Here is a 17,403-nt window from a genome sequence, read left to right as displayed (position 1 = left end):
TCTTGCTCTGTCCAGCTTTTCCTTGATTTCATAGTGTTGGCAGAAAGCCAAGAGATGTCCCCAGCCGAATGGCTCCTTCTGTGATCCCTCCAGGAAAGGAAGAGCAGAAATGTGGAAATAAGTACATCAGAAGCTGGTAGAGGTTGAATGCAGAACCTCTTGCCTCTTCCGGAGTCCCCCAGGTGATGTGGTGTCGCCCGGTCCCTACTTCAGCTTCAGAGCCCCTCACTCACACGGACCCCGTCTGAGGCTCAGGGAGTGTGTTGTATTTGAAATGTTGAGTTCCTTAAAGATGGGCTCTGAAATTACATAAACTTGCAGCACCTTACTTTTTATTTGTGTCAGATACTGTATTAGTGTGACCTTCTAATTACCATTGTCTTCTGGCTTAAGGCATTATGGTTTATTCCAAATCCAGTGGCTGTGGTTGGAGCTCATAGGTTTAAAAAACAAAGACTTCTTTATGAAAGTTTTGAGTGGAGTAAGATGCTAAGAAACAACATTTACCAAGTAAATAAAATGTGCCGTCTGTGCTTTGAGCCTTAAGACCCTAGAAAATGAAGGGGTTTTTTCTCTGTTTTTTGCCTGCCTTGGGTCTTTGTTGCTGCGTGCGGGCTTTCTCTAGTTGCGGAAAGTCGGGGCTACTGTTCATTGTGGTACGCGGGCTTCTCATTGTGGTGGCTTCTCTTGTTGCGGAGCACGGGCTCCAGGGCTCAGTAGTTGTGGCGCACGGGCTTCAGTAATTGTGGCACGCGGGCTCTAGAGAGCAGGCTCAGTAGTTGTGGCACACAGGCTTAGTTGCTCGGTGACATGTGGGACCTTTCCGGACCAGGGATTGAACCCGTGTCCCCTGCATTGGCAGGCGGATTCTTAACCACTGCTCCACCAGGGAAGTCTGAAAATGAACTCTTGAATTTCCTAAGGGGAGAATTCTTCAGTGGGTTGGGAACTGGGAAAGAAGGGCTTTTTTCATTACAGCCACACTTCTTGTTAGGCATTATAAAAACAAATTCCAAGCCAGGAGTCAGTGTAAAATGAAATAAAAAATTTAAAATAAGAACAACAAAAAAGTTGCCATGACAGATTAACTATATTAGATTTCATTTGATTTATTTTTAAGTTAATAGCTAGAACATGTAAAACGTATCAGTAAATGTAAGCTAGGAGAATAAGAATAAAAGTTTTGTTAAGATTCTAATTAAAAATACCTATAATAGGAGGGAGAATTGATAAAGTGTGGTAGGCAATTAAGGCGAAACATTATTTCTTGAAAGAGCAGGAATTCTCAGGGAGGGTTTAAGGAGATGGGATAACCCCTCACCCTTGTTTTGTCAGAACCTCTTGGTGGGGACTCTGGGCTATGTGAAAAATATATGTCAAGAAACCTTATCCCCCCACCCCCTGCCCAGAAAACAAACTATAGAAGGGAGACTTACAGAATCTTCTTGACTGGTAGGAATAAGCAGAACATATACTGAGAAAATATTGTGTGATGCAGGAGGGGTTGGGAGAAGCTTTGGGATATGAACATATGAATTAGAGAGATCAGAGATTCCTAGAAGGCATTTAGCATAGGATGTAAAGGGACAGGATTATGAGAGATAAAAGGGAAATCTTGTATAAGGAGATAGGTAACAATATGAGCTAACTGTCAAAACAGTTCTCTGAGTTGCCGTACAAGATGGGACCACCCCAGAGCCCCTGAGTGAGGGCGTTTCTTGCTGGGGGTGGATGACTCTTACAGCCCGTTTGGGGAACAGAGTTCGCTCCTTCCTGTCCTAACCCACTCTGATTGTAATTACTACGTAGAATTGTGGGGAAAATAAAGGCCAGTTAGAAATGACTATTTAACCTTAAATGTTTCATTCTTTGTTTTCATCAAACAATCGATAATCCAAAAAAATTGTTTCAGGGGAGTATCCATCGCCAAGGTCTGTAACAGGCGGAATCAAACAGTTTTACTTGAATCCTGTTATATGCTCTTGGAAGAGAAAGGGTTGAAAGTATGGGAGAAATATAAAGGACACCCTTATTCAGAGTTTAGGATCTTAACTGACAGGGAAGAACCATGGAGAAATCTTTTCTATAGTAATGAGCAATTCTGTGTTGAATCTTAAGTAACATCATATCACCGAGAGAGGGAGTGTAACTTAATCATATTAATGTAGGGTTCCTTAGCCTTTCCAGGTTTAGACTTCATTTCTTTCCATTTGCTTCAGTTTAAAAAGCAGCACCATGAATACTGGAGGATTTATAGAAGTTCGGTTGACATTTATGCCGCTGGCTTCCTTTAGACTTCTACTCTAATGCTAATGGTTCTCGAGCTTGATGCTCAGAAAAGAAAAAGAGGTGGAATTCTCCTAGCTTTTTTTCGTATAGCTCTCAACGCAGAATTAACAACAACAATGAAAAATAAAAACGGTGAGTGTAGTTAGCTGAAAACTTTGTACACATTTGATTAGATGCTTAAATTTTTACATGAATGAAAAGTCAAAAGTGGGTGGTATGATGAGTTATTCTTTACTAAGGGGTTTTAACGTCTCTGGTTAATTATTGACATTTCATAAGCATTGAGAAAGATGATTGCAATGATTGCAATGATTTCATACCACCCGTATGAAAATGCAAGTAAAACCAGAATGGGTGGGGAGCAGGTATTTTTCTGGTAGGGTTTTTGTTTGTTTGGTCTGGTAAATATCTCATTTTCTGTAGTCACGTGTTCATTTACAAATGATTTACAGTTTGCTAGTAGAGACTTTTAAAAAACTTTTACGTGTTAGGGCTACTGACATGGTAGATAAGTTCAATAAATAAGTACATCTGTAATTGATGAGAGTATGAAAATACAGTGCAAATTACAGTTAAATATACACATGAAGTCTTTGAACATATATCACACGTTGTAAGGAGTTTGGCATAGACAAACCAAATATCATACCGCTGTGGTCTGAATGTTTGTGACCCACCCCCACCAAAATTCATGTGTTGAAATCCTAACCCTCGAAGTGGTGGTACTGGTAGGTGGAGCCTTTGTGGGTGATTAGATCATGAGGGTGGAGTCCCCATGAATGGGATTAGTGCTCTTGTAAAAGAGATGCCACAGAGCTTCCTTGCCCTTTCGGCCATGTGAAGTCTGTGACCTGGAAGAGGGCCCTCACCCAACCATGCTGGTACGCTGATCTCGAACTTCCAGCCTCCAGAACGATGGGCAATAAATTTATGATGTTTATAAGCCACTCGGTCTGTGGTATTGTGTTACAGCAGCACAAACGGAGTAAGGCACACACTCAATGTTATTTCATTTATAACATTGGTGCTCTTAGCTTTGGGATATTTGGAGGTGAGAATCCTTTTGCAGTGAATATGTGTTCATACTATACTACTAGGGTTGTCAATTTAGAAAATTTTTCTTTCTAGTGTTCTGATTATACTGGTAAAATGAGGGACCTGTGACTGATCAGGTACTAGCAGAATGGAAAACACGTGTAAGAATACGAATGTCTGTTGTCATCATTATTATATTTCATAGACATTTATTGAGCACATGCTGTGTGGCGGGCACTGTGTTAGGTATGGGGACACCATGGTGGGGGGGAAATGTTTGTGTTTCCCACCCTCATGGGGCTCACATTCCTCTGGGGGAAGGAGATGTTCATTTAAATTGCATCTGTAAAGGAGAGGGACATGATGCCATGTGAGCAGACCGGGGCGGGGGGGTGGTGGGGGATTGCTCCCAGAAGGCTTCCCTGAGGAAGTGATGATTGACCTGAGAGCTGAGGGGCCTGAGCGTTACAGTGGGGGATGGAGGGGCGGGGTGGGAGTCGGGGGATAGCTTATGCAGAGGCCTTGTAGAGGGAGGGAACATGGCATCTTTAAGGGTCAGAAAGGCCACACTAGCTGGGGTGCAGCAAGCGAGGGCAAGTGCCACTTGAGGCTGGGGAGAGCAGGGCCCTCATCAGAGGACTAGGCAACCAGTGAAGGTTTAAGTTGGGAGTAGGTGAGGAGGTGGCATGACCAGAGACAGCTTTTAGAGCCAATTCCCTTGGAGTCCTCCAGTCTGTTCTCTACACTAAGGAGGCCAGTTTGGAGACAATTCAGAAAAGTGGTGGTAGCAGCTTGAGGAAAATGGATGTTTCTGAAAGCTGCTTAAGAAGGGGAAGGATATGGTGGCTTAGCAGGTGGGTGCAGAAAGCAAGTTATCGGGGACGGCTCCTAGGTTTCTGGCTGTCACATGGGGGGTGTACAGTGGTACCATTCACAGAAATGAAGAACCTGCAAGAGGACCAAGTTTAGAGATAAGGCCATGAGCTTGGTTTGAAATGTGTTTGAAATGCTGTGTGGTGCTGACAGCTAGGCAGTTGGCCATACATGTCAGGAGCTCAGAGAGGAGACCTGGGATGGAGATTAAAACTTGAGATTTTTCTGCATGTAAGTGGTAACCGAAGCCACAGGTATAGGTGAAATCACACGGGAAACAAGTAGAAGAGAGTCTGGGACTGAGGCTTAGGGAATTCTGCTCCTCAGTGTCTGGGCAGAAGAAGAAGTGTGATGTCATGGAAACACAGGGAAGAAAGTGTTTCAAGGAGAAAGTAGTCAGTGGCGTCTAATGTTGCTGAGATGTCAGGTGACACGAAGGCCACACATAGAAGTCATTGCTGACCTTAGCAATAGCTATTTCAGGGGAGCGACGAGGGTGGGGACAGGAATGAGGTGGGCTGAAGAGCGAGAGACCTGGGAAATGATGACAATATGGAAAAACCATTCTAGAACTTTGTCCTTAAAGGCGGGGGGGAGGGAGAGAGGGCAAGAGGCTATACTGGAAAAGAGATATAAAATTGAAGAAGAGGTGGTGGGTCTGTTGATTTTTTTTTTTTTTTTTTTTGCGGTACGCGGGCCTCTCACTGTTGTGGCCTCTCCCATTGCGGAGCACAGGCTCCTGACGCGCAGGCTCAGCGACCATGGCTCATGGGCCCAGCCACTCCACAGCATGTGGGATCTTCCCGGACCGGGGCACGAACCCGTGTCCCCTGCATCGGCAGGCGGACTCTCAACCACTGCGCCACCAGGGAAGCCTGATTCTTGTTTTTACTGGGAACTTGAGCCAGTTTAAAAGCCAATAGAAAGGTCTAGTTGAGGAGAGAATAAAGGATAATGGGGAAGAAAAGTTTCCCAAGAAGGCCAGAGAGGATGGCTCCAAAGTGCACAGGTTAGGTTGTCTTGAGATGGGAGGACAGGTGGGTAGTTTGAATGGTTGATAATATGATATTGAGACTTTTCATATGTTGGCTTCTATTTTTTGTGAAGTAGGATGGGGGTTATCTGTTGAGAGTGGGGCTGGATGGTTGGAGGTTTGAAAAGAGTAGGGGCAACTTGGAAATTTAATTGTGGAGCGTGAAAGGATTGGTTGGCGAGGGCAATGTGTTAGGAGTGCAGGGCAGAGTTGAGAGCTGTTTGATCCCACTGTAATTTCACACTCACCAGTATATGACTGGTATAAACTTTGGTATATGACTTTTTGCAACAGTGCTCTGACTGTGCTTGCCTTGTCACTGAGTAAATTGTTGGGCCTGTCCTCTGTTGGAGTTTCACCGGCTCTTGGCAGTGGAAAGGGGATGTGGGGTGTTAGAAAGACTGTTATTGAAATGATGTGCTCTAGGATCTAAGCTGATTAAAGAGGGAAGTAAAAAGAGAAAAGGGCTACTGAATTGAGGAAAAGCTGAGAGGCCAATGTAACCTGAGAATGTTGTAATACTGAGCACACTTGAAGGAAAGGTCAACAAGGAGAATTCTAGAAATATTATTTTGGAGGCAGAAAAATGATGGGTAAGGGACAGTAAAGGTCCATGAATGGTTGAGGTGGCATGGAAGGGGTACCATTCCAGATGAAGATTAAGGGACTGAGTTGTTAAGGAAACCTGGGCCTTCTACATATATAGGAAGTCATTCAGGATAATGGCAGGGCTTGAGGACCATAAGTGAACCAGGACCAAAGTCTTTGAAAGGGAGGAGATGTTCAGGAGGTTGGAATATGATATCAGTGAGAAGAGGGAGAAGGTGGTATAACTGAATAGCAGGACCAAAGCACCCTGCGTGTTTATAGGAGGTGAGGGAAGGGAGGAGTAAGCCCTGAAGGGAACCATGAGAGCAAAGAGCCTGTAGGGCCACTCCTGACACTGAAGGATGAGGGCCTAGGCAGCCACTAGCTGAGAGGTTGCAGAAGAAGAGGGGTGTCTTCAAAGCAGGCCGAGGAGAGGCCAAGCATAGAGCACTGTTTTCTGGGTGGGGAGCCCAGTCCCAGGGGACCAGTGGAAGCATTTGGGAGGTAGAGGGGGTGATGGGCTGGGTCAGGTGGCTGGGAAGGAACGTTGGAGCATGACAGGGATAGTCCAGTGATGGAGGCTAGATTTCTGCAGTGGGGCTGCCTACATTTTGAGTGTTGACTAATGTGAAGGGGATGAGTTAGAGGCATAGGGCCTAGTGGCCAGAGAATGGTCTTGTTTCCCTGGGCTGGAGTGATGACAGGCCCAGAAGTTGCATGTCTTGCATGCTGCTGGAGGTGGTCGATGGTGGAAGGAGAAACAGTACTCCCGAGTGTGCACCCCATGCCAAGTACTGTTCTAAGCGCCCAGCGTTCTGTGGTTTATTCCCCATGTCAGCTTAGTACTGTCGTTATCTCCATTTTCCAGATGAAGAAACCAAGGTGCAGGTAAGGCAAGGCAAGTTACTTGCCCCAGGTCACACAGTGAACAAGTGGTGGAACTGAGGTTCAAACTCAAGACTGTAACAGAGCCTGTGTACTTCCCAACATGTCATACGTACTTAATATTTTCTTACACGCCTAACTTTGATTTTGTAAAACATAAGTGATAGACTGTTGAAAAGCTAGTGTAGTATTTAATACAAAATTATCTTTTTAGATGCCACAATTAAGTTCAGTCCTAGAATCCCAGAATCTTACTTTGCAAGTGCTCTAAAGGTTAGACTAGCGCCCAACCCCTTTGCAGACCAACCCTCCCTGTGGTCATTTTACCACTTCCATGACAGATGCTTGGGCACTTGTAAATTGTTAGAAAGGTCTTCCTTAAATTAAGCTGAGCTCTTCCCTTTCTGTAATTTTTGCCCATTTGAGCCATTTAGAGTGGTGCAGAGTAAGTTCCCTCTTTCACTTTTCCACATGACAGTTCTTCAGATGTCCGAAGAATGCCCTTCAGTCCTCTCTAAGTAATCTTGTTCCCAAGCTGACATTACTCAGCCCTTCAACTCTTCATGATATGATATGGTTTCTAAAAATCACCATCTTAGTTACCCTGCTCTAAAGGTACTTTGACATGTGATTAATTCAGAGTAAAATGGGACTGATACGTGTCTTGATCTATACTCTGTGTAAGTGGTTCTGAGGTTTGTTTTTTGTTATTAGTATCTTCATTACATTATTATTTCTTGTTGGTTTATGTAAATTAAAATGCTAATATTACGTGTGTGTGTGTGCGCGCGCGCATGTGCTTGTGTTATATAGCTATTATGCTAAGTCCTATACTTGGGTATTGCCTTTTAAAAATTTATTCAGGTTTTTATCTTTCTGATTGGGATTCATTATTTTAGCTTCTGAAGATCATTTTGAAACCTGATTCTGTTAACTGATTATATTAGCTATCTTTCCCAGCTCTTTGTTATATGCAGATTGAGTAAACATATAAATATTTGTAAAAATATTACTGAAAGAGACCAAAAAGAGAGAACCTTATGGGATATCGCAGGAGATATTTCTCAAGTCTCTTTCAGATCATTGATCTAAATGCTGGTTCTAGTTTTTCAGCTAACTCTAGATTTACCTAATTTTGTTATCCGGCCACATTTCTTTGTGTTATTAATAAGGATCTCATGAGAAACTTTCAGAACTTTCCTGGAATCAAGTTGTTCTTCATTTGGTATTCTTCAATCTACAAGGATTTGGCAGTCAGTTAATTATGTGAGTAGGAAATAGGAAGGAGACCAGGATGACTGAGCTGTTCTAGATTAAAGGTGAGGAGGTGTTTGCGGGTGATAGTGTCATCCTCTGAGATATGGAACCCTGGGGGGAGGACTGGTTTGGGGTTAAGTTCAGCTTGGGTCATGTAGAGCGTGTGGGCCTCCAGGATGCCCTTATGCAGCCACCCAGAGGGTAGCTGACCATCCAGGACTGGTACATTGGGAGATGGTGGGGTTTGGTTGCACACAATGTACACCATGTTGAATGTGTGGGGCATACACCCCAGCAGAGCCTATAATGTGCAGAGAAAGATTCTGGATTGGGGCGAGGGGAGGTAGTAACATTGCCATCATCAGGAGTTTATGCTTGATGGCCTCCATTTTTTGGTGAAATGGGAAGAAACCTCATCTATTGTAAGACAGGGAGAACTGGAGATTTGAGAGCAATGAATATTTGGAGTCAATGTGGGAAAAAGGAAAGGGATGGGAAAAGGACTGCTAAGCATGTGTAGGGCATTCTTCCTAGCTCCCCCTTCCTTGACAACCACATAAGACCTTTTCCCCCTGTATTTAAGGATTTTTACTGCTAATCGGTACAGCAGTGGTTCTTCCCTGGAAGTTGTATCAGAACGTGAAGGTTGTGTATGTGTATTGATGATTGGAGGTGACATTGGTGATTCCAACACACTCCCTAAGGAATCCCTTGTGCTACAAGGAGATAATGAACATGGGGAAATGCGAGTAAAGGTTGTATTTCCAGGTCAGTATTTCTAGAGTCACCTGGTGGAACTGAATCTTTAGGGGTTTCAACCTTAAAGCATCTTGTTGGGATTTTAATAGATGAGAAGATGTTCTCTTGGTTTAGCTTGAGTACCTTCAGATATCTCCTCAATGTTTAGACGTCTTCTCTGCTGGGTATTTATTCCCAGGAAAGCAGGGAGTGCCCCCCTTAGCACCATGAATTTACCACTTTATGTGGGAGTGATCAGTTTCTTGCTTCCTTACTAGCCCATGAGCATGTCTCCCATTTTGTATTCTGAGTCCCAGCACAGTGCCTGGTATGTGGCGGACTCATGACAGGTTATTGGGTGAACTGTTGGCTGAAGTAAAGACTGAATCAGTCTGGCTGGGCTGTTTCCAGTGGTCCTCCTTCTGGGAGTCCTCCTGGAGAAGGGCCCTCACAAGCTGGTGGTTAAGAGGCATCCTTCAAACCTTTTCATGGTTTTCTCTACCAAGAAACCAATTTGAATTAAAGTTTATGGAAACCATCTTGTGGGGAAAAGTACAAACATCCTTTGTATTCAGGAAGCCTCTGGAAGAGTTTCTTTGGTGTCCATAATTCCTGGGAATCAGGATGGGCTAATTAAATTTCATGTCTAGACACTCCCCTTGTAAATTGGCACAGAAATATTTCCCACTTCTGTTCTGGCTGCTGTGTTCTAGGATAGTATCCAAGCCTTCTGCCAGCTACTAGCCATATGTAGAGGTGTATGAACCAAGTCTAATACTTTTCTACTTTTACTGTGTATTCCTCTACTTAATAATCACTAAACTCTAAAAGGCCCTTAATTTGTGTCAGTAATGAGCATTATTTGTTTTTATCCATTTTCACCATTTTCTTGCCTGATTCAGTGAATGAACAGGGGCAGTTGCTTCCTACCGGAAGCTTTGGTTTTCTGGGAAAATTTTTTTTTAATTCCTTAGATTAGTCCCTGACTTGGCATGACTGATGAAGCAAGCAGCTGTTTAATATGAAGCAAAGCTGGGAGTAGAACAATTTAATTAGCTTCTGTCTGTTGAGCCTTTAAGGGAAGCCATAACTTGAGTATGTGGAGCTTTTTAGTTTTAAATGGAACATTTTTGCAAAGAGAGATTCTCAACATGTACCCCCCAAACTCTAGTTAACTGAAAGTCCGTTGAAAATATAAGATACCCAGTATAACAAAGACTTAATAAAAACTAAATTTTTTTAGGAATGAGGAATTTAATAGTGAATTGTTTGATTTTTTAATGTATTGCTTAAATTAACAATTCATAAAATGGATAATGTTGCATGATACCTACTATGTTTTATAACATAACTTTTAGCAAACATTCATGAAATAAATACTCATTGTATACATTGAATTTTAACTGAGGTAAATAAGCAGCTCTTGCCTAGCCACCCTCCGTAACCTCCAGGGAACACACAGAACCCTTCAGGACAAATCACCCTCACATTTAAGATTAGATTCTCCACTCACTACTGGTTACTGGTTTCATTGTCTTTGTTTATCTGCCCACCTGGCATGCAGATCCTTATTTGCTTAATCTTAGAAAAACATTTTCCTTTTTACATCTCACTTAGCAAACTACAGTGATGTTTAATTTATGTATAAAACTTACTTTTATGTATTATTTTGTTAATATTAAACCTAGGTTAAAAGACCAAGATAGGTTAAAATTAAATTTTGTAATGCCCAATAAACACATGTTGAATTAAAAACAATTAAATGAGCAATAAAGTTAATGGAATCTCACAGAGAAGAATTGTGATATCAATATTTTTACTGTGCACACACACCAGAAAAAAAGAATGAGGAAAGAATTCATTACAGACACATGAATTCTGTCAGAAGAGGCCCTGTGGGAGACTGATTCTTATTATGATATCCTGGTTGGAAGGGAATGAAGTGGAGTTATTGCTAGTGCAGTCAATGATGTGGTTTTTCTCTAGTGAATTGGCTTCAGTAGGTGACTTTATTTCTTCACATTAGGCAGCTGGAAATATGTATTGATTCATTTCCTTTTCATTTGAGGGTCAGCTCTATCAAAGATGGAGCCGTAAAAAAAAAAAAAAAAAGATGGAGCCGTAGAAATGCTGTATTTGCTGGATATGAGCAAATGCTTCAGTGTCTTTTTTTTTTTTTTGGTCTGAATGTTCCTAAGATTTTTAGAAGCCAGATAAAGTTTAGCTCAATGAGATAGAAAACATACTTTGAATGTGTATATATGCATATTACCATTCTTTGCGCTAACGCTATCCTTAAAACTTGGAGCTCTTTTATAAAAATGTTTTCTTTTAGAGATAAAAATCCATGGAGGATTTTTGGTTCAAGGATATCTGTGATTGCAAAATATTTTTTTTAAAGTTAAATACTAAAAAAAAAAAAAAAAAAGTTAAATACTAATTTAAGCAGTAACAGTGGTATGATTATTTCCAAGATGGTATTATTCTCCTTAAACTTTAAATGTTTGTCACACTGTACAATTATTTTTTTCTTATATAATTTGTTTTTGTTTTGCTATAGCAGATAATGTTAGTTCTATTCTTATTTTGGCTTAATTGTTTCTTAGAAATTATCTAACCAACTTTCTTTTATAGATGAGAAAATTGAGGCATAGAGAAATCAGGTGATTTGTCCTTAGTTTAATTAAAAATATTACTAAAAGAATACCTTCAGTTATAGTACTTGAAATTCCCTCTTAGTGGTAAACTCTAGACTTAGGTAATTTTGAGTATCATGATGTTAAATTTGTCTCCTGACATTTATAATATTGAAATCATTAAGATAATAGATCTTCCCCTCTTTTAAGTACAAATATGAGATACATGACAGATAGCTGGTAAAGTCTTAAAATTCATATTGTTTCCTTGTATTCTTACATTTGTGCGAAATTAAAATAAATCCCTAAAAATACAACCACATACTCTTTTTAAATTAAAAATTAATTTAGGTGTATTATGAGCAATTTAAAGGATTTTATAGCCAACATTTCTCTTAACAGGTTGAAGAAGTATGGATACCAACACCATAGTGGTCATCAGCGCTGGTTTTACCAGCTTTATCACCTTTCAGCTTCTTTTCCACTTTGTAAGTTATTGGTTTTCAGCAAAAGTTTCTCCAGGTTTTAATAATCTCAACTTCGAAAAGAAGATTGAATGGAACTCAAGGTAAAGCATACGAAATGTAAATGACTGATTAAAAAATACCTAGTCTTTTGAAATAAAATTATGCATTTAAAATATTTCCAAAAAGTCTTTTTCATTTAGGATCTAACAAAATCTTAGGTCAAATTTTTTTATTTGACATTAGGAATAAAAGGAAAGACAAGTAGATAGATCTCATACAAGAAAAAATTTTCAATTCTTATTCTGAAAGATGTTAGGAAAAATTTATTTAACTGTCTAGGGAAGTGTTAAGTAGACTCTGGCAGACTGTGGTGGAAGGCACTGTTTTGCATTCTCCTCTGAAATATTTATGATAACAAACACATGTTCTTTGGAAATGGTAACAGAAGTAACATTAGTTGGGGCTGTGAGTAGCCTATATATAGTATCAGGCTGGCTTAGCCCAACCTAGGACAGTTAAACACTACACACCGAAGAACCTGGTGCACGGTTAGCACATGTCTCTCTTTTAATGAACTTTTCATTTTAATTCATAGCCCTCCAGAATCTGTTCTTTTGTTATGTAATTCTAAAGTAAAAATTGCTTTTTAGATCTTTTAAACAAAAGAGTAAATGGAAAACGAATAAGACATCTAAGGATATAGAAACCTGCCAGAGTTTTAATTAGTTGGTTTGCGAATTTTTTGTGTATGTGCAACTCATTAATCTCTCACAAGGTTTCAAACACAGACGGACTCTGATGACTGCTTCACTTGCTTTAGAGCATTTCAGATGCCCAAACACCTCTGTGCATTTGCAAACCTCAGTGAATTAGAGCAGCTATGGGATACTGTTTATTGTTGAAGTTAATGCTAACTATAAAATGAACTCAGCAGATCTCCAAAATTGCTATAATTATTTTTTCATTGAAATTTCCTTTCGGAATTAAAAACTTCTGCCAAAGTCTATTTATTTGAGAATGGTCATATGTGACCTGAAATGCCCTATCTATTTGAGCCAAATTGTTTTACAGGCATTCACTTTTGTAACTCAGACTGTGAAGAAGACTAGTTGTTTTCTTCTGCACCTTACACTGATTTGTCTGGTTCATGCATGTTATAGCTCTTCTTCCCAAGAGTGAGAATTATTTCTCCACATATTTTTGAAAAGTAAGAGGTATGATTCTTTTGTCTAAACAATAGCACAAAAGTATTGTTCAAATGTGGGATACAAAAGATACTAACCACTATTTTGTAAAACCATTTCTAACATGAAGATAGAATAGTTGGGAAAGAGAAGGAAAGGGATATGGAGGGGGACATTCATTTTCTACGACTGAATTTTGAACTGTTTTCATTTCCATTTCAACATGGTTAAGGTAGGTAAAGGCATTTGAATCTTGGCGAGCTGCAAGCCAAAGAAACAGGGAGGGTACAGATAGATAGAAGCAAAGGTAAAAATGAAATGAAATGATGCAATTGAGAAATACTTTGCATTATTCAGTCTTATTATCACTGCCATTCTATGAGACATGGAATCACCATTTGGGAAACTGAGTTCCCATTTGAAAAAGGAGTCTGGGATTATATGATTCATTATGCTATTCAAATACTATTATGCTATGCTATTTTCTCTCAAATTTACTCCTGTTTCCCACTCCAGCTTGCTTTACATGGGACTTAAACTGTGAGGTGGAGAGTGCAAAGAAGGAAAAACAGTTGGCTGCTTTTTGAATACACATATATGTCTTGAAATCCAGATTCCAGTCTTAAAACAGACAGATCAACACAACCCACATTAATTCTCTCTAGTAATCAGGAAAGAGTCTCTGAACGATGAGTGGCTCAAATCGTCTAGTAGCAAAAGGACAGAAGGCAGAAAAGCTCTCCAGAAAATTCACACCTGAGAGTAACAGTTGAATTAATAAGTGAGAAAATCTTATACTTAATTGTTACTTTTTCTGCAAACATACATACTTATAGATGTTATTAACATTATATAATTAAATAAATTTCTTATTTCCACTTGCTCTCCTATGGCATGGAAAGTCCTTGTTGTGCTGAAATATTCCTAATTTTTAAATCTGCTTCTTCAAAATATAACCCTTTTGTCTGATTGAGCTATGTAATTTCTGTTGGTAATACTCATACTACTTGCGAGTGATTACATCAGTAATTTTAAAGTGCTATTCTAAAATTGTCATTACTTCCTTAAAAAAAAAGAAACCAACAAACATTCCTTTTTAACCTTCTTTAAACAAAATTGAAATATTTTATCTTGGTGTTTTTTTTAAGACCCTGAGGAATATACATTATGCTTTGCCAGGAATCTGATTTTAAAGAATGAAATATGAAATTTTCACTAACAGAAGTTTCTGAATGTATAGACTTTAATACAGAATAGCATGTAAGCACAGGGTGTTTGTTTCTCCTCTTCATTATAGTGGGAGCTATTTGATCCAAGTAACATGTAACTTTTCTCTCGTGCATTACATGCCATTTCCATCAGCTGAGGGCTTGTAATTCTTCCCTTTTACCATATAGCATCTCAACAGAGTAGGGAATTTGAGGCCTGAGTATCAGGAACAAAAATTCAGATATTTTCCAAAAGGAAACTTTTTGATAGAAGGTTACTAAGCCAACAGGTTAGTAAAAGGTTATGCTTTTTCCTTTAATAGAATTTTTGAATGGCAACAGAAAGCTGGTTGTCTGATTATTTAGATGGCATGTTTTACTTGAGATCAAGGAACTTACATTTTTATCTTGCTATGTTCAAATGGAACACAGGTGTGCTTGGCGTGAAAATTCCAGACTTGTAAACCAGGTTAATTGGGTTAATTATCACACTTCAAAATGTATTTTGGTATTACAAAGGACTCAGTGCCTTTAAATTAGTGAGACTCTTTGAGCATTTAAAATATGATTTGATTTAATTTGATATGTTTACTTAGGACCACATCATATATTAGATCAAGTATATTGATTTTTCAAGTTACAATGAGACTTTTTAATATCAAACTTCGTATTGGTTGATATATTTCACTTACTTTTAAAGATTTGGGTCATATTGTAGAGAGATTCATTGCATACCAATTAATTTCTAAAGAGAAAACTTTGCTATTCCTCTCATCCTTTGTTCTAATGAAGAGAAGAGAAACTTCATTACTCATAAACTTTTTCATTATGTGAGTAAGCATATAGTATCCTGTATACAGTTCTTTGAGTAGGATATCATAGAACTTGCATATTGGTTAAGTCATTAAATTTTTAGCAAGATATGTTCATAGAAACTGATGTTTTTCAACTAAAAGTTATTCCTTCTATAAAGAAAATGCCACGTGGATCATGTGAACATTTTGTTTTCACTTGGGCATTTCTTTTAAAAACAGATTTTTTCTGAAAAAATTCATGGTCCTCCATTTTTCTATTTAGAAGTGATTTCATAATAATGATGAGACACTAATAATAGCCACCTTAGCTTTCTCACAGATTTGTTACAAGAATCAAGTACAATAATGTGTGTATTAAAACTGAAATTTCCAAGGGAATACATTTTCATTTCATGATCCATTCCAATTCTGATCCATGAATATGGAGTTCATGGAGTTAAGGAGTTAAGGCTATATGGAGTTAAGGCTAGTAGATTTGGAAGTCATTCCTAACTGATTGGAGCAGGAACTAATCCCGCAGTGATGCTGCTGGGGATGGAGCAGGGTGCAGGGTAGTGTGCTTACCAAATGCCATCTGTTTGCACAAAACTCTGTCAACTGGTTCATCAGATATGCTTCTGCTTTAGACCCTTTAATCAATAAGTGATTCATCATTTGTCTAGCAGGAAATTGTAGACCTGGGCATCTTTCTTGTTATTGATTCCAAAGTAAAGTTGTGGCCCTTGGATTTCTAAATAGCAATTTTGTATTATATTCTCAGATGTACTCCAATCCTATATTTAAATGCTTCCACATTTAACTTCTTCAGAGTGTTAAATGACTTGCCAGAATTAGTTAAAATTTATTGTACAGATTCTAAAATCTTTGTGTCTATTTCATCTCATTGCAGGGTAGTGTCTACGTGTCATTCTTTGGTGGTTGGGGTTATTGGCTTGTACATATTCTTGTTTGATGAGGCTACTATTGCTGATCCACTTTGGTAAGCTGTTTCTTTCCAATATAGTCAATTTGATTTATGTTTTGATTTTAATATTAATAAGAATATCTCTTTACTTTAAAACAAAACATATTGATGGTGTATGGTTTGTTAAAATGCTTGTGTTCAGACATATTTCAGCAAGGTGCATTAGAATGATTTATTTTAGATTTAATACAAATAATGAGGGCATTTTGCATTAGTATTGCAATTATTATCCAAAACAGGGAGAATATGATTATTATGTAAGCGTTTATACCGTGTTAGTGAGTGAAATCAAGTTATTGTGAACACTGTTCTGAGTAAAAATAAGTTATTATTGAGATCGGATAGTCAGATAGATAGGATAGACTTAGTCTTTAAATTTATGTTTGACCCATCATTTGATATCAAAGATAGGAAAATGAGACTTATAGATGTCCATGTGAGAGGAATTTAGTACCACATGAGATGATTTGAAGCACGAGTAATAATTATGTTTAGCCATAACACGATAATTTGTAAGATGATTCTTTTTTAAGAATTTAAATGTCATTCCAATGAAAGAAGTTTTACAAACTGTACTTCCTGGCATTATATGAGAAGACTTAGTTCAGTTTAGTTTGAGGGATTGGGAGTGTTTTGAAAAAGCACTGCACAGGGATGTGATAGACGTGGGTTCTGAGGGATGTGGGGTAATTTGACCAGGTCTTTTGACCATCTCTATTTGACTGCAATGATGTTGTTTTTTATTCATAAATATGGAATTATGCTGGTCAGAGTTATACCAGTATTCATACATTTTCACTGAGAAGATATTTTTCAAAGTGAATTAATTTAGTGAATTTCATTCCTTGACCAAGTTTTAATGTGCTCTACCTAAACAATTGCTACTTTTTTTTCATATTTTTATTTTACCCACATGATTGTCAACAGAACCAGTTGTTTTGGGAAGTAAATTTTATAACAAAGATTTGATTCGTTGACCAATTTGTCCTTATCAAATTTTTACCTATTATATTTTTTGATATTTTAACATTTTCTTAGATACCATAACTTATTCCAGGTCCAATTTTCCTGGATCATATTTACAGATCAAAATTTGTAAAGAAGACATGACTTCTACTAAATATTTCCACTTGTAGTTTACCTGTTGTCAGTTTTATTTTATGTTCATTTTACCAGTAGTTCACATTAAAAGTCAGATAAAGGACTGATCATTTGTATCTGTTTCTTGGAGCCAAGAGCATGAGCAGGGCCAAAGTGTAGGATCTTGATATGTGTAAGGGTCGAAACAGCAGTATTAAATTGTTCTGTTCCGATCAATTTCTAACTTGTGATAACAGGCAAATCTCTCCAGTCCTCAGTAAAGTGAGGGTAACAGTATAGTGCCTCTAAATCAGGGGCAGGCTAGATGATTTCTTGAGGCTATTTGAGTCT

General features: G+C 38.6%; 1 protein-coding gene across 4 annotated transcripts in view; it reads left to right on the top strand.

The window, feature by feature from the left end:
- Positions 1-17,403, top strand: part of TLCD4 (TLC domain containing 4) — a 105,134-nt gene that overhangs the window by 50,595 nt on the left and 37,136 nt on the right. For all 4 annotated transcript variants that reach the window (XM_030868753.2, XM_030868737.2, XM_060302529.1 and 1 more), the window contains exons 2-3: positions 11,737-11,902; positions 15,898-15,987. In XM_030868753.2, the coding sequence (XP_030724613.1) occupies positions 11,748-11,902; positions 15,898-15,987 (245 nt within the window). In that variant the 5' untranslated portion in view covers positions 11,737-11,747. The remainder of the gene's footprint in view (positions 1-11,736; positions 11,903-15,897; positions 15,988-17,403) is intronic.

Source organism: Globicephala melas, chromosome 1 (assembly GCF_963455315.2).
Source record: "Globicephala melas chromosome 1, mGloMel1.2, whole genome shotgun sequence".
Classification (NCBI taxonomy): domain Eukaryota; kingdom Metazoa; phylum Chordata; class Mammalia; order Artiodactyla; family Delphinidae; genus Globicephala; species Globicephala melas.
This window is presented reverse-complemented; position numbering and strand designations above follow the sequence as displayed.